The following is a 17,528-nucleotide window of genomic DNA, read 5'->3' as shown; positions in this document are numbered from 1 at the left end:
CAGTGTCTGAGAAGTGTATTTCCCAAGCTGCCAAGTTGAAAGGACCCTTCAGGAATGGTTTGGAGGAGGCTGTGCTTCCTGCACAGAGTAGAAGGTGGGAGAGTATTTTGGGGTCAGCAATACTAGCAGCAGGAGCTGTTTGGCTGCCAAAATCATTACCAATTCTTATATATATTGGTGTGAATTTTGCTGCAGGTTCCTGTTCTCCTTGCAGACTGCAAAGCTAACAGGTTGTCTTATGAGTAGGAATATGTGGATAGTTTAATTTCCTGTGATTCAGTGTCTTGTGGTTGGCTGACTTCTTTGAATCAAATTCATTCTATAGTTCCTCCTGAGGCTCTGCTTAACTCCTCCTGGGTAAGGTGCTGTAGGAACCTCACAGGAGGTGATGGATGGGATGCTGTGGCAACCCAAAGTACAAACTTTGACTTTTTTTTGTTTTTCTGTCCCATCCTGGTCCCCCCCAGAGTCCCCCAGCAAACCTGGTCTGGCATGAGTGGGTCTCTCCACAGGCTGCAGGTTTCACTGCCAGGAGCTTGCTCCAATGTGGGCTTCCCACAGGGTCACAGCATCCTTTAGGTGTCTCCATCCACTCTGGCATAGGGTTTTCCACAGGCTGTAGATGGGATCTCTGATCCCCATCATCATCCGTGGGCTGCAGAGGGACAGCCTGCTTCACCATGGACTTCTCCACGGGCTGCAGAGGAATCTCTCTCTGGTACCTGGAGAGCCTCATATGGCCCCCTCCTTCACTGGCCTTGGTGTCTGCACAGTTTCTTACATCTTCTCACTCCCTTCTCTGGTGGCAAAAAGCATCTCCTAGCATTGTTTTTTTCCCGAAATGTGATTCCCAGAGGTGCTGTGAGCATCACTGATGGGCTTGGCCTTGGTCAGCAACAGCTCCGGCCTTGAGCCGGCTGGTGTTTGCTCTCTGGGGCCTGCAGAGAGCTTCTGGCTGCTTCATGCAGGAGCCACCCCTGCAGCCCCCCTTCCTCACCGGAACCTGGCCATGCAAAACTATGACATATTCTAAACCAGATTTTATGAATGACCCTTCTTCCCTATTTGGCTTCTGTGCTACCTCATACAATTCTGGTCTCTTTACCTTGTCAATCCCAAACTAATACTGTCTGTTGAGCACAGATGTGCCTTCTTGTTAGCTCAAGTATCAGTTGCTCCGAGGTGGCCTTCTCTCACATCTACTTCAAGTCTTTCCTTAAGGGTTTTCAGCCTTAACCCGGTTGCCCTTGAGGTACTTGGGCCATTTCCAAGAGCTGCCCTGTACTGCTGTTCCTCCATCCACAAAGAAAGGTGACTTTCAAGGCCTCTGGGACCAAGTTTAGCCTGATTCCCATAGCAACACTATTAACCCTCAAACAAAATAAATCAAATACCAAACAACAATTCCATTTAGAGATGGAGGGGTGTTAATAAAGGTGGTTTGGCAATATTCATACTGAATAAGTGTGCTTTTCTTTTGTTGTGACTTTGGCAATCTAGGTTTTCCTGGCAAGCTGCTTTTTGGGTAATAGCTAAGGTATCAACTACTTCTCTATGCTTTCATGTTTGTTAAAAGCCTTTGTGCTTAAAGGTGGTGCTCTGTTCTTGCCTACGGTGCCAGGCAGGAGTTCAGCACCTGTGTTGCTGCTTTTCATCTTCCCACTCGGGGAAGGTTATAATTAACAAGGCTGAGTTCCCCACATTGTGCTTTGCCCTGAAGTTGATGATATGAATCAAATCAGTTCTGTTAAATAGGAGGAAATCCAGGTACATTTTGGGGGACTCTATGTGGAACAAACAACATAAAGCTGGAGGGAGTTTTGCTTTCTGCATGAAAATATAAAGTACTCAATTTTGAGTTGTTGAATACTCCAGACTTGCTGCTTGTAACCTCTATTCCCTACTGCCAAAATTTAACAAAGTTATATTATGATCTCTGTGGACCTGGGGAAGAAATTGTTCTCTTCTCTATTAAGCAGTATACAGATGTCAGGAGTCAAACAAGATGGCTGATTACCCCGCTAAAGAACCAAAATACAGGGAAAAGTGCTGTCCCAGCTGTAGCCTGGAGAAGAGTTTCTGTAACAGAAATAGGTCCAGAACTTTAAAACAAGCTCAAAACTGTATAGTGAGGAAGTGCCTAGTCAGGGACTAGTGTGGTCCAAGGTGATTGCTTTTTGGGAATGAATGGTGCATTCACATCTTAAATTGCTCTTGTGCAGACATTGCCATCTGATACTTCCAACAGCTTTTCAGAAGCAGAATACAAATGACCTTTAGCAGGAAAGAGTTGTTTTAGGGGAGGTCAGAATCATAGCTGAAATAATTGATAATGGTTGTCTTGACATTTTAACTCTTTACTTTTAAGGCCTATTGGAAACCCAGTCTTTGCATGAAGCAGATGAAGATGTAGTCACTGATGTTGATTTCACCAGTATGATCTCTGAAGAAGAAAAAGAAGAGTTGAAGATTGAGCTAGCCAAGGTAATGAATTTGAATTTCTGTGACTATTGCTGTTTCTGCTTCCTTAAACTGGAAGGTACTGACTGTAGGGTGAAGTACATATTATAAAGGTATGATTTGCTTTTATAGCAAAATTATTATAGGCTACAATAATATGAAGAAATTAATTTCCATGGATATTTTTTAAGATTAAATATCTTCTACTTGATGATTGTAGAGAGAAATTTAAATATACTTCACCATTTTAGTCAAACATGTCTTTATTTATAAACCTTCCTTTATAAAGAGTGAAAGGTGTTCTTATTAGATCTGTGGTATTATTGTTACAGTGGTTGTGACATCTGATGGAAAAGATTCTTTGTGTGGTGCTCAGAGGAAAATGTGATGATGATGGTTACCGAAGAGACTAATGATGAGCACAGTAATTTCACCACATTTGTGTTTCCTTTGGCACTGATGTGTTTGGAGAGGGTTTTATATTTTGGTTGCATTTGTTGTTTGCTTAATAAAAGAACTTCAGGAAATGTCATGACACCATGAAGAGGCTTAAAAATAATACTTAATAACAAGGAGATGAGAGGAAAAAGGTGTGAACCGTGAGGTCTTTTTATTACAGAGATTAAAGGGTTTGTCTAGATTTGGTCTACAGTGGATTGGTGGATTCAGTTTTAATTACTGCTGTGGAGTACCACAGACATGGAAGTGAAATTCCAAAATGGAAAATGATGAAATGGGGAAAACGTGAAGCTTCCCTTACTTTAAATATGAGACAAATAAAGGAAATCACAGCTGTATGAAAGGAGGGGAGCCGTGCTGTGGTATTTTTTTCTTAATTGAAATAATTCATTTTTAACGCAGTGTTTTAGAAACTTCACATGACAAGAATGAAGCAACAGCCCATTTGAATAGTAGGAAAGGCTTTTGCAGAGATTGATTCCTGTCTTTCATACAACAGAAATGTTTAAATTAGTACCAAGATGTAGTATTACATACATACTGTAAAAAGTCACATCATAAATGACTCTCCAGTCATTTAACTACGGTGCCAATTTAGGATTTCTTACTGCAATGAAACCCAAAAGACTGCTTTTTTCACTTGAATGTTGTATCAAGCCTTGCATTTCTGAGTTCACAGTTAATTGTGGCTTCTTTGCAGATCCCATCACATCTGTAGGTAATAAAAAGGCAGCTGAAACTTTACAGTGCAGTTCATCACGTAGCAATAAAATAGGAATTGCAATATTCATTATTGGCTTTTCCAGCAGGACCAGAGGCTATGGGCACACGTGGAAGCACAGGAGGTTCCCAAACAGCAGGAAACATGTTTTTGCTGTGAGGGTGACAGAGCAGTGGCACAGAGTGTCCAGGGATGTTGTAGAATCCCCACCCTCTCAGATATTCTAAAACTGTGTACAGTCCTGGGCAACTGGGTCCAAGTGGCCCTACTTGGGCAGGGGGTTTGGACCAGATGACCTCCAAAAAAACCCAACCAAAACACTCCAAAAACAGCTTTCTGCAACCATCTGAGAATAAACACTCTTGAGAGAGGCATATCAATCTCAAGAGTTTCTGGGCTTTCTTCTTTCTTGTTGATTCCTGTGGGAGCAGAGAGTTCTCAGAGGCTCGGGATGGAAAGGCTTTAATTCATGTACCAACACACAAGTGAGAGATTGCCTTTCAAATATTATGATCGTGGCTGACCTAGAAATTATTTTCTGAATACTCACAGCAGTTTATGGGCATACAGCTTATGCTTAAAAACAAAATAAAACTGGTAATTATGCTAAGAAAGGTTTGGAAAACTTGAATTTAGAGTGAACAAAGTCTAAACCTAAATGAAGTTTATGATTCTTAGAAAAGACTGTAAAAACATCTAAGACCTTGACTCCTTCAGAAAAACACCTCTGTGGGAATTTGCCTAATGTTTCTTTTTGAAAAGCTATTAGTTTTAACTTTCAAGGTCTCTCTGCTCCATCAGTGGTAGTTTTGTTTACTTCTATGCCCTTACGTGTTCAGCAATACATGTTTGAGCCTGTGGGAACCAGCGCCTTTCCTCTTACTGTTCTGAAAGGTTCAAATCTTCCTTAATGCTGCAATCACTTAACAGCTGACATAACGGGATGCAGTTTAACATGGCCAAGTGCAGAGTGCTGCACATGGGACAGAACAACCCCCTGCAGCAACAGGCTGGGGGAGACTGGCTGGAGAGCTGTCAGGAAGAGAAGGACCTGGGGGTATTGGGTGACTGCAGCCTGAACATGAGCCAGCAGTGTGCCCGGGCGGCCAAGAAGGCCAATGGCATCTTGGCTTGTGTCAAAACCAGTGTGGCCAGTAGGTCTGGGGAGGTGATTGTGCCCCTGTACTGGGCATTGGTGAGGCCACACCTCGAGTGCTGGGTGCAGTTCTGGGCTCCCCACCATCAGAAGGACATTGAGGTCCTGGAGCAAGTGCAGGGAAGGGCAACCAGGCTGGGGAAGGGGCTGGAGGGCAAATCCTGTGAGGAGCGGCTGAGGGAGCTGGGGGTGTTCAGCCTGGAGAAGAGGAGGCTGAGGGGAGACCTTCTCACCACCTACAACTACCTGAAGGGAGGTTGTAGAGAGGTGGGCGATGGTCTCTTCAGCCAGGGGACAGGAGATGGGACAAGGGGCAATGGCATGAAGCTGTGCCAGGGCAGGGACAGATTGGATATTAGAAAAAAAATTGTTCCTGAAAGAGTTGTCAGGGCTGGAACAGGCTGCCCAGGGAGGGGGTTGAGTCACCTTCCCTGGGTGTGTTCAAAGAAAGGGTAGATGAGGTACTTAGGGATCTGGTTTAGCACAGGATGGGAATGGTTGGACTCGATGATCTTCAAAGGTCTCTTCCAACCTTGTGATTCTGTGACTCTGTGATAATGGGAAGCTGTTGTGAGCACATGTTGTGCAAGCATCTAAGCAGAAAAAAATATGTTCCATCTCTGTGTTGTGTAGCTGCTGTATATACTCTCTGCATTCTTCCTCTTCCTCCTTTCCTACCCAATGTTACTGTTTTTCTGACAAGGTTTTTTTTGTATCTTTTCCTATTCTCCTGCTAGTAGTCTCTTTGTACTGAAAGCTTTTCAGAGAGTGGACTAACTCTCTTCCTCTATTTGTAGTCTGCCTAACACAGCAGGGCTCTGACTCTAATTGAGTCTTGGAATTTCTAGAGTCCAAGTAAAATGAGTATCTCTCAAAGAGACTTCTAACAGTCATTTGAATTAACAGAGGTCAGTCTGACACCACAGAATAATAGCAAAAAAATCTAGCCTGAAAACTTTCTGTAAAGCCATTAGCTTATTAGCAAAGCAGGGTTTTTTGCTCTTATTTTCCTCCTCCCTCAGTGTGAGGGTGACTCTTGAGTCATGATGGGGGCTGAAGTTCTGAGCTATCTTGCTCGCTGCTGTCAGTTGTCCTTCCATTACACTCATCAGAGCAGTGATTTCCTCCTTGCTGTCTTCCCCCTCCCATACCTTCACAAAAGCAGCTGTCTGGTTTGATCTACAAGCTCTCTAGCTGATGCAGAGGTTCTGAGTTCAGCTCTGTGTGTTACTGTGCCTCCAGGAAAGCTGGGAATACCTCCTTCTGCAAACTTACGACTGATTTTATTTCTGAGTGTCCCTGATGTCTCTGGGTGCTGCTCACCCAAGGAAAAACTTACAAATCAACAGGTACTCAGGGTAACAATTCAATAACCATCACTAGTTTACTAAATACAATAGCTAATCAGAACTTAAGGGTCCCATGGACTGGCTTCATTGAGAGACAATTGTCTGTAACTTTGTGCCTTCAGGCATAAGAAGGGTTGTGTGAAGGAATGGTATAGAGAAGATCCAGTATTGAGGGCTTTTTTTGAAAGCCAGTGAAATGAAGGAAAAGTTTGTTTTCTTCCTCACAAAGTGAACTTCTTTCCATTATCAAGTACCCCCTCAGCATTGCTCTTCCTACCAGTGATAGAGCTGGTCACTCCTTATTACCTTCTTTTGGCTGTTACCTGGTTTTCAGCTCTCTACACTGACTGTTTTCCATCTCCAGACGCTTGTTCCTGCCCCCTCCATGCTGTACCTGCAGCGGGGCTTGTGCACCTACTGCACTGGATCTGGGAACAGATCTGCCTTAATAATAACCCTTGGTTTGGGTTGGTTTTCTGTGATGGCTTTCACCTAGCTCAGCTGCACCAGCAAGGAGGGCTGTGCAGGCAGACAAGCCAAGGACACTACACGTTGGGCTTGGGTAGTGGTAGGGAAAAAGGATGCTTAAGCTAATGGGAAGTATATATACTCTGTTTTCTGTTGGAGCCCCTTAGTACTGTCTTGATCCTTAAATAAATACTCAATTTACTATTCAGCTTACCATTCAGCCATTCATCAGTATTATTCCAACCAATAGCTGAACCTTTCCACCTCCACATAGTACTCTGTGTATCTCAGATAATACCAACATATTTTTTTATTAATAGTGGTTTATCCAGAATGCTCCATTTTACTGAATAAGTACTTCCTGGTTCATTTTTTTATGAGCTGTTTTGTGAGTGTCTACTGAAAGAAATGGGAAAGGTTACTGGTGTGGTTTTGTTACGGGTTTTTATCAGGCATGCCAGCATCTTTAAAGGAAGTTCAACTCCATAAAATGCACATTTTACCCTAAAATAATTAGAGGCAATACGAGGAAGAGGAATAGAGGCAATACTCTTTTTTTTGTTTGTGTGTTGGACTTCACTGTCCTTATTCCATATTACTAGTTTTTAACCTGTTGACTTAAGCCCTAGTTTTATATTGGAGTCTGTATTTATAAGAGCTGATTCCTGGCTTCCATGGGAGTTAGGTATGTAACCTACTTAAATGCTTTTCAGGATCCTACTGTAAGTCCCTAATTCCTTCTACATGTTTCCCAGTCTTCAGTCACTGATATCTGAGCACTTGAGGAAGGCTTTGTGTCAGCCACTATTTTAAAATGATAGAACTTGAGGAAGGTTTTGTCAATTCAAAGCTGATCTCTAAAGAAAAATACTCTATTATTATTAATATGGTCAAAAAATGTTGTTCATACATATGCCATCGAGCACATGTTTAATGCTTGCCTAAGGCTTTACAGCTTTAGGTGTCTGTTCAATGGAACAGATGGAAAGTAATTTTAATAGAAGCCCTCGAGTGTTTACATATCCAGGTACCTAATGATCAGCATCGTGCCAGCCCATATGGAAAGCATTAATGTTTAAGTACATGTAAGCACACTGGTATTGGTTTAAGTTAAGTTCTTGAGCAGTGATAGTCAGGCAGACTTTGCTGCAAGTGGGGAACAACGACAGGGAGCTCTGAACTGCCGCCTGAGGAACGCTGACGTCTGTGGTTTCTTCTTCTGTAAGCACTTAACCAGTTATCCTCTTGGAACACAAACTCACACTGCCTCTTGACAGTGGTTCGTTTGCAGGTTGGGAATATAATGGAGCATAAAGGACGTGGGAAAGGAGTAAAGCAAATTTGTATTGTTAGCCATCCTTCCCGTGCAGTGCTGGCATCAGAGGCATTGCTGAACAGATAGATACCTGCTTCCCTGAGGTCATGGCTTTGCTTTGTGTTTGTAGTCCTGTCACTTAAATCTGGAGCTGCATGAATAATTCAGTTAGCAGGTAGTGACAAAAAAGGAACTGATAGCTAGGGGACTCAAGGGTGAGACTTTTCCAAGAGCAGTGAGCTTTCAGCCAGTTTTAGGGGAAAGCAGGATGCATATGTGTATGTAAAATAAAAATAAAGCTGGTATTGACATCCTAAATACAGCCCTGGAGGTCAGCAACTGATACAGCTGGTGCTTGCCTCCCTCCCTGCAGCCTATGGAGTTGAATCACAGGGAGACTGTGGTTCCAGGGAATTTAGCATATGGTAATCAGATACATTACCATATGTTATCCTACTAACATATGGAGGAAGGAACACAGTTGGTAAGGGAATTTCTAAACCTGAAGTGAAAGGCAGCTGCTCTGGTGTCAGTTGCCCTTGTTAGCTTCAGTACCCCTGAGTGCTGGTTGTAATTGGCTCTGGAGGCGTCGGGATGAGGAATGGGAAGCCCTGCCCATCGGGCACTGCCCATGGGTTGCGTCCTGGGCCAGTGGCAGGCTGATCCAATCATCCCTCCTCTCAGTCAAGTGTTCTGGTCCTTGCCTTGCTGAAACACCAACTTGGTTTCAAATAATGTTCACTGCAGTGAGAATTATGTCCCTCCCTGGGCTGAACGGTGTCTTTACGACTTGAGTTTGCACAGTTTGGTTAATGACCAGGAGCTCTGAAAAGACTAATCTGTGTCTTCTGAATGGTCCTGTGCTTCGGGTAGGACCTGTTCACTCAGGTTAACAGTCCATTTGCTAGATATTTTTATGCTACAGCTTTGAAATACATAGGGCCTAAAATACTTAGGCAAAAGTCATGTGACAAGGATGTAACCTTTTATGGTATTATGAAGTCACACGTTATAATGCTATTTTTTTCAACTTCATAGGAATGTGCATCTGTTCTTTTGATGAGTGGAAGATTATAAAGGTGGAGATAGGAAGTGAAAAGCCTGCCCATTCAAAGAGAGATATTTGCCTGATTATCCAGTCTTTTCTGGTTCTGTCAATTCCCATTTTACTAGCAAACAAAAAGCTGATTTTTGAGCCCCTGAATGCCCTAAGGCAAATCTTGGCCAGTTGCTCAGTGGTCACTTCCTTACTGGGGAATTCTTTTTCTTACCAGATGCATGCATATCATGGAGCACATAGGTGACACAATTTGAGACATTAATGACTGGACATGTCTTTGGCTCTGTTCTGGACTTGTCTTTATGATTTCAACAAGCACTTGAATCTCTCTGTCTCTCCCCAGGCACTCAGTTTATGTGAGATGTGTTTAATCTCTTAACATCACGTGTGTTTATCCTGCTGTGGGAACAGGCTAACACCTTTCTCCTTTCTCCTTCCTCTTTGTGTCTCTCAGCTAGAGGATGAAATTTCAACTTTGCGGCAAGTGCTAGCAGCCAAGGAAAAGCACCTGGTTGAAATTAAACAAAAGCTTGGCATAAGTCTGATGAATGAACTGAAGCAGAACTTTAGCAAAAGCTGGCATGATATGCAGACAACTTCTGCGTGAGTACAGCCCTTACCCAAATTCATCCTTGTATGTTGTGGAGCGTGTTGGGGGGTATTGTTTTGATGAGGCTTCCTGTGACATCCAGCAATTTATATACCTTCCAGGAGAAGTAGATGGCAAGGACAAAGGTATCAAAGTTCTCAGAGCAAAGTGATCTGAAAAAACCCCACCTTTCTACAGCAGCAACATGCTTTGCTACTGTGTCACACTTCACTCTTGCAAAATCAGGGCAAATAAAACCATTGTGGTCCTGAGAGGTTAATCTTCTTGTCCCATGAGACATTCCCACAGAGTCCCTACTGAGGAGGGAAAGAACCATTTTTTAATTTCAATGTATTACACTTTTCATCTTCCAACAGAGAAAAATTGAAAATAATTATGTTTTAGTAATCAGCATTAGCAGCTATTTAAAAAAATGGTACCATCAGGATCAGTTGATATTTGACTCTAATTCCTGGGTTTGGTTGTCCAGAACTAAAAAAAAGGTGGAGTAATTATGCCATCTTAGAGACTATCCTAAATCCTGCCTATGTCAAATCTTTTGCTCTTTTCCAGCAGTGTGTTCTTAGGCCCTGAAGCCTCTCTCAGCCTTGGTTTACTGTTGTCCAGCATGTGTAGCTAGTTCAGAGATCAGTGAAACTCGCCTTGTGTAATATGTAAGAGGTGTTGGGTTCCCAGAGCAAAAGGCAATGAATGCATCAATGTTAACAGCTGTTACTCTCCTGCTGTTGTTGGAATGGTTTTAACTTGATTTTTTTTTTCTTTTTTTCTTTTTTTCAACCAAACCAATTATACCATGGAAGTCTGTAGTCTGCTTCAGTTGCTGCCTTCCAGGAGGGTGCCTTTTAAAAATGTACCAGTTCCTGGATGGGGATGCAGGGAGGGAGGTTATTTGGGCTGCAGCTTGCTGCCAAGAGCTACTGGTGCAAGCCTTTTGTCTCATATAAGGAAGGAGTTAAAAATAAACATATGGTCTTAATGGGAAGACCTATCCTGAATCTGCCACCAAAAAATTCAAACCCAGGGTAGGTAGTGGTACTTGTGAGCTTAAAATATCTTCTGCTCTGTACCTCTGATGGAGCATCACCGACAGAGATGACAAATAAAACTTATGAATTTCAAAGCTCTATGAGGACCATGATGATTACTGAGGGGCTGGTCTCAGCTTCATACTGATCTTTGTACTTACACATATGAACATACCACGTTCCTCTCAAACTTTTTTGGCTGAATTAAAAGCAACATTGGTAGAAAGAACCACTGCCTGGCATCAAGTGCTGTCTGAAAAGTTATTTGAGATTTTGAATTTTTTTTTTAAATTGACAACTGAATTTGACATTTAGGGAGAAGTGAGAGTGAGCTCATCCACAGCAAGGCTGGGCTGGGAGTTGACAGCAAGGTGGGCAGGGCAGTGTCATCACTCTTGAAGGAGCAGTCCCACAGTACCTAAACAAAGAGGGCAGAGCAGGTCCAATGACAGAAAACAGGGTCAAGCCAACAGTTCAGATCTCCAGATGAGTCTGTACAGATGAGCCAGGTCCAAGGTGAAGCCAGGAAGTCAAATCTGTGAGTCGAGATCAGTGAGGTACCTGGCCAGCTACAGGCACGTCAGGCCAAGGACCAAGGCCTTAGATGCAGTCTAAGCTTTATTGTAGCTGTCAAATGAAGGGCAGATGTGCCTAATAAGGCTTCTCCCAACTCTTCCTTGCACAGCACTGTCACCACAGTCCTCCCCAAGGTGACACAGTTCTGTAGTGTCAGGGCTGGCCTTGAGCCCAGGCTGCCAAAGCCATGGGAGTGGGGGGTGGAGTAGTTTGCAGGGCCTCTTGGTGCACTGACAGTCCCTGGCAGGGACTTGGAATAAATAGGTAACAAGATACATTTTTACATTAAAATAACCATTCTTTGTGTTTTAATAAGTAAAATAATGCAGAAACCTCCTTCTAGAAAATGTAGCTTGTATGACTCCTATCTGTAACTTTTGGAAAGGTTCTCAGCTAGGTCCTATTTCTCATGACTTATTGTTAACAGGAGCACTCATGCTGACTTGGTGAGGGTGTCTGGCCTGTGTGAGCAGAGGATAGTCCAGGGACACTGAGCTTTAGAAGAGAGGGGCACAAGACACCTGAACTAGAATCACTGGGAAACACCAGCGAAATTTAAAACAAAACCTTTCCCTTTTACTTGAAATCCGGTGGCAAATTCCTAGACTGCTTTTCATTTTCCTTTCATGATGTTGACATTTTACACAAGGATAGAGAGACTAAGAGACTACATTAGTATGGGAGCTGCTAATTCATTTTAAAGATGAATTTCAAAACCAACAAGCCATTAGGTGATGAACATTCCCGAGTAATTATGTGGAAATGAGCAGCAGGGGTCCATTTGTGCCCTAGAAAATTCTCATGTCCACGGTCCAACTGCTATATAATCCTGGCTGACACTCATGCCAGTACTAATCAAGGTAATCTGGCATTCTTCAGAATGGGTGTGTTAAGTAATAGATATGATTCATTGTTTCTGCACCAAAATAGCAATGGGATAGCATTACTCACCAAGATTCTCTGGTTTAGGAAGGATAAAAAACTTGCTCGTAAAAAAAGAAAAGTTCAAAATATTTACTTTAGGGTTATAAAGCCACAATTAGTCATTTGAAATTTTAAAAAGATCTGGGTTTAAGGAGGCAAATTTTCCTTTCATTATGTCTTTCTGGGTTTTGTAGTTGCTGTGCTTTTTTGGAAGTTAAAACCACTTTTCTTTAATGGGGAAGTTTTCAAAGCCACAGAGAACAATTCAGCACCAGATTTGTGTCCTCTTATTGTTAATGATAATTTTAAGCTCTCCATTTAGGATTGCATTCTTAGGGTTAAAATGGTCTTAGGGGCAGAGGGGTGAACTTCTCTCAGGAAGAATTCTGTAAAATGTGTCTGAACAACTAGTTAAGACTCATGACCTAACTCTCAGGCTGGATGCCACCTGGAGTGACTAAATTTGAACTTGAGTTCCCGACTACTTTTAAGCATTTACATTTTAAATGATTGGCCACAGGTAGCTTAGGAGTTATCCCTGAGCATGCTTGACATCTACATGTAAGAAATTGTCATTAAGGGATTGCTATGATTAAAAAGTAAAGAAAAAGTCACCATTTTCTTACCGAGGAAAGCTAGAGCTTGAGGTCAATCAGCTGATGTCCTGTGTAGAATGAAGTGTATGTCAGGCTCAACATATAGTTCTGTATAAAGTCTGTTTCCTTGTCATGAATTCATGCTTTAAGGTATGCAAAAGTAACTCTACCTCCCTCTAGTAAGACATTACATTTGCAACAGTAATATGCAGCTTTTCTTGGTATGGAATTAGTGTTTTTTTTCATCAGCTTTGTTTTTCTCTAAAGAACACCTGTAATGTAGTTTGCATTTTTCAGCCTTGCATGAAATGCACCTGGAAGTCATTCACCTACTATGATGACTGGAATCATAATGCATTTTTCAAGTTCCTCATTCGTTTCCTCTGCTACTCTTCAGTGCACTGATTTTTTTAGTATAATCTATGAGTTAGGAGTGGCAGGGGGCTCTACTTTATCTAGAGGATATCAGTAAGAGCAAATGATTGCCTCAAGTTTAATTTGCTTTCATGGTGGTAAGGTATTCAACTGGAATGACTTCCCTCACACACCTTTTTAAAGACTGGGTTTCCAGTGAATAGAGGTGGGTGGATATTCAGATAGCTTCTAGCAATGCAGGGGGTTTATTCATATTTTAAACTTCGATAATTCATTCTTTTTTTAGACACTAGAAGCAGGGTAATGTTGGTATGCTTCAGGGTTATGTATTTTAGTTTAAGAAATGAAGACATTAAAAATGTCTTTACAGGGATATTTACAAAGACCAGAATTGGGCTTTTCTAATTAACATTTTTCTACAAATGAAAGATTTTATGTAACCTGAATGCAGTATAATTATTTAATTAAAGCCATTTGATTGGTGGTGCTTCAATAAATTCCTGCAGCTCTCTCTAGCCTTCCATACTTCAGATTTTCACTGCATAGTGCATTAAGGTTAGATGATAGCTTCTAAAAAGATTGACCTAGTTTTACACAGAATCACAGAATAGTTGAGGTTGACAGCAATGTCAGGAGACTGTCCAACTCCCCCTTTCAGAGCAGGGTCAGCGAAAGCACACTGCTCAAGACTACGTCCTGTTAGGTTTTGAGTATCTCCAAAGATGGAGACTCTGCATCCTCTCTGGGCAGCCTGTTCCAGTGTTCAGTTATCCTTACTGTGAAAAACCTTTTTTTTGTTGTTTACATATTTATTGTGCTCAATTTGTGCCTGTTGCCTGTCACCCTTTCACTGGATACCACTGAGAAGAGTTTGCCTCTATCTTCCCTACTCCCTTTCATATGACTATTTATAGGAAGTGATGACATACTCCCATGAGCCTTCTCTTCTCTAGGCTGAGCAGAGACAGCTTTCACAGCCTTTCCTCATTTGAGAGAGGCTTCAATCCCTTAGACATCTTTACTGCCGTTTGCTGGGCTTGCTCCAGTGTGACCGTGTCTGCTTTGTACTGGGGAGAGCAGAACAAGACTCAGCACTCCAGGTGGAGCCGTAATCAGGGCTGAGTAGAGGGGCAGGATCACAGACCTTTGAAGATCATCAAGTCCAACCATTCCCATCCTATGCTAAACCATATCCCTGAGTACCTCATCTACCCTTTTTTTTGAACACATCCAGGGAAGGTGACTCAACCCCCTCCCTGGGCAGCCTGTTCCAGCCCTGACAACTCTTTCAGTAACGAATTTGTTTCTAATATCCAATCTGTCCCTGCCCTGGCACAGCTTCATGCCATTGCCCCTTGTCCCATCTCCTGTCACCTGGCTGAAGAGATCAACTCCCTCGACCTGTGATCACTGTGCCTAAAGCAGCACAGGATACTGTTAACCACCTTTACTAACAGTATCTTGGGCCACGTTGCTGACTCATGGTCAACTTGCTGTCTACCAGGACCCTGAGTCTTTTTCTGCAAGACTGCAACCAACTGGTTGATCCTCAGCCTCTACTGGTGCATGGTCCCAAACTGCAGGACTCTCATTTCCCTTTGTTGAACTACCCGAGACTCCTGTTGCCCACATAATGCTATTTTTCAATGCAGTCACTGAATTGCTTTGTGTTTTACATGGAGAGGCTTACAAGGGTTAATTTGTCGTCTTCATCAGTTCCTCACGTTCATGGAACTGAAGGACATAGATCCACAAGATACCTTGGCCTTTGCTAAGCATTTATGTCGTAACCGTGCTCAGCTTTGTCCCTCAGCTTTTAATTTGGACCTCTTCTGCATTTCTCTGGGGGAAAAAAAAACAACAAAAAACAGTAGGACATAGTAGTATTGGTAGTATTGTCCTCTCAGGAGATATTTTGGTACTACTGAGTTTCTGAGGAGCAGAATCTGTATCTGTAAAACTACTCACCAATAACCTCCAGCCTAATAGTTCCCAGAATCTCCTTTGTCGTTCTTTCTGGAAACTCTTAGAAGGCACAAACCTCCTCTGTTTTAAATGGATAACCTTTCAACCCATGGATGGAATAGTAATGTATCTACAGAGAGAGATCCTAGGAAGATGAAAATGGTTGGTTTTGATATAACACCCCCCCCCCCCCCCCCCCCCAAAGAAACTCAATGGCCTAGACATCTAGACCACTGCAAGAAGCAGTTCTGTCATGGCCAATGAATTATTGGAATAGCTAAAAACTTAAAGAAAACCCAATCTCTCCTTGAGGGCTGTAGTAGTAAAATGAAATTTTTCAAAGCCCATTTACTTAGTGATTCTATACAGGGGATTTCTAAGCCTTAGATGTGATGGAACGTGGACCCAGGCAAGACTGCCATCTACCACAGGGTTCTCACAAAGCTATGTTTTTTTAAATTACTGTTCATTTTTCCTCCCCCTCACAGACAAAAATCATCACTTGTTGTAGAAAGAGAAAAATCTCATGAATTAGAGGCCAGAATCAAGAGAACTGTAAGTGCTCTAAGACATCATGTCTCTTAGTGCCTGGGGCTTTCCCAGGTGGTGGCTGTCTTTTGAAGGAAGATTTCAATATTACCTTTTTAGGAAGATTTCAGTATTGCTCTGGCTTGGCCTTTCCCTCCAGTGACAGAATAAAGATCTCTCTGTTGACTACCAGTGGAAAACTATGTGAGCAAGCTTAGTTCTGCTCATAGGGACCCCGGGGACAATTGCATGGGTTTCCACAAATAGGGAGAACTTCGTGGTTTGGAGTCAAATTTCTGCCAGGTGATGAGAAAATAGAAAGTAATAGTTGCACTGCATGTGTTTTAGACTTGAAAATCTACAGTCTTCATTAGTGTAACTTTAAATACATACTACTGTGCTCAGGAGGTGCAGAGTTTTATCAGAAGTCGGGTACAATTTGTGGACAACCCCAGTCCTACTGTGACTGTTAGGAATTCAGTATACTGTGTTCCCACACACGTACTTGTTATGAGTGGCAGTAAGAGAAATGTGGGTGTTGCTGTTCACTGCAGGGTGTAATCACCTTTTGCCATTTTCTGCTCTACATTTGCAAGTAAATGTAGCAGTTGTGTAAGTGAAGAAATGGCATGTTGGCTTTAGCAAGCACGTTACTTGTGTGTGGGCTGGTGCTGGGTGGAAGTGAAGGGAGGGAGCCTCTCACTTCCACTGGCTCTGTGTCCTTCCAGTCAGATCAGGCAATGTTCATCCCCACCTCAAAGAAAAGGCTGGGGGCTTTTTTGCTGCTTTGCCACATGTATCTCTGGCCTTGAATTTCAAAGTGTGGAGAACGGACTTTGATAACTTAACTTAGTCTATTCTTGTCCCTTTTCTAAAAGATACATGTACACTAGTTTACACCAGAACCTAGCATTAGTTTCTCAGGAAAAAGACCACTGTAACTATCATTGGGCACTAGAAAAAATATATATGTATATTGTAGTCATCTGTATGTATGTATGTATATCTAACTGGGAGGAGGGGAGAGGAGGCCTGAGTATAAATTTGAATATCTGAAATGACTGGGAGTTTAAAAAAAACAAAAATCCATGAAAGGATCAGTGGAAAGGGAAGGAGAGGAAAAGGAGAAGTGGAAGGAAAACAAAAAACAGAAATTAAGCAAAAGGAAAGTAAGAGAGGGAAGGGAAGAGGAAAGGAAAGGAGAGGAGAGGAGAGGAGAGGAGAGGAGAGGAGAGGAGAGGAGAGGAGAGGAGAGGAGAATGGGAAGGCAGGAAGAAGAGAAAGAAAGATAAAGAAAAGGAAAAGGGAGGCTGGGATATGTTTAATTTGCATAATTTCATTGGTCTAGTGTGTAGTACAGAGCCCCCAGACAGTGTCACTGGCATAGTTTAAGGTGTGATGAACTGGAATGTCTTGAGCTCATCTGCGCTTAAGCCAACATGTTGTGGCTTTTCTAGCTGGACATTAACTGCGCCACCACCGCTTCTTTTTCTGTGCTGCACGGCAAAAATAATGTCTTTCCCACAACTGTATCCCAAATTTCTCCCTAAAGTTTTGAAGGTTACAGTGCAGGGCAGCACAGAATGTGTTGCCTGCCCCTTTTCCTGACTCTCCAGCCTACGCAACAGTCACCTTCCATGTGCTGCGCACAGGATTCTGGCTGCAGGCAGGTCCCCTGCAACCTGCAGAGGTTTGGTTGCCTCAGCTCTGCCCTTTCTCTCTCTATGGGAGAGGAACTACCTGGGGCATACTTCCTTTGACTGATTTAGGTACATGTACCCATCCAAGTGCCATTTCAATTCATTCTTAATGCACCTGGCAAAGGGAGGAACGTCTAAAAATGTGTGTCTTCCATTGTTTGTTTTTGAAGTTGGAATGAGCACCCCAAAACAGCCAACCCCACAGCTCCTTAGGGTTCATTTGTAGGCAAAATGGCAATAT

At 42.5% G+C, this 17,528-nt stretch overlaps 1 protein-coding gene across 3 annotated transcripts in view; it reads left to right on the top strand.

The window, feature by feature from the left end:
* TPD52L1 (TPD52 like 1) overlaps positions 1 to 17,528 on the top strand; it is a gene marked incomplete at its 3' end in the record, with an annotated part of 53,596 nt that overhangs the window by 12,269 nt on the left and 23,799 nt on the right. For 2 of the 3 annotated variants that reach the window (XM_084261290.1, XM_084261289.1), the window contains exons 1-2: positions 2,374 to 2,484; positions 9,443 to 9,591. In XM_084261290.1, coding sequence (XP_084117416.1) covers positions 2,437 to 2,484; positions 9,443 to 9,591 — 197 coding nt within the window. In that variant the 5' untranslated portion in view covers positions 2,374 to 2,436. Of the gene's footprint in view, positions 1 to 2,368; positions 2,485 to 9,442; positions 9,592 to 17,528 lie in introns of those variants that run through there. The other variant, XM_084261288.1, reaches the window with a different exon arrangement.

The sequence above is a fragment of the Gallinula chloropus genome (genome assembly GCF_964237585.1).
Source record: "Gallinula chloropus genome assembly, chromosome: 3".
NCBI lineage: Eukaryota > Metazoa > Chordata > Aves > Gruiformes > Rallidae > Gallinula > Gallinula chloropus.
The sequence above is the reverse complement of the archived record's forward strand: the minus strand, read 5'-3'. Positions and strand labels throughout refer to the sequence as shown.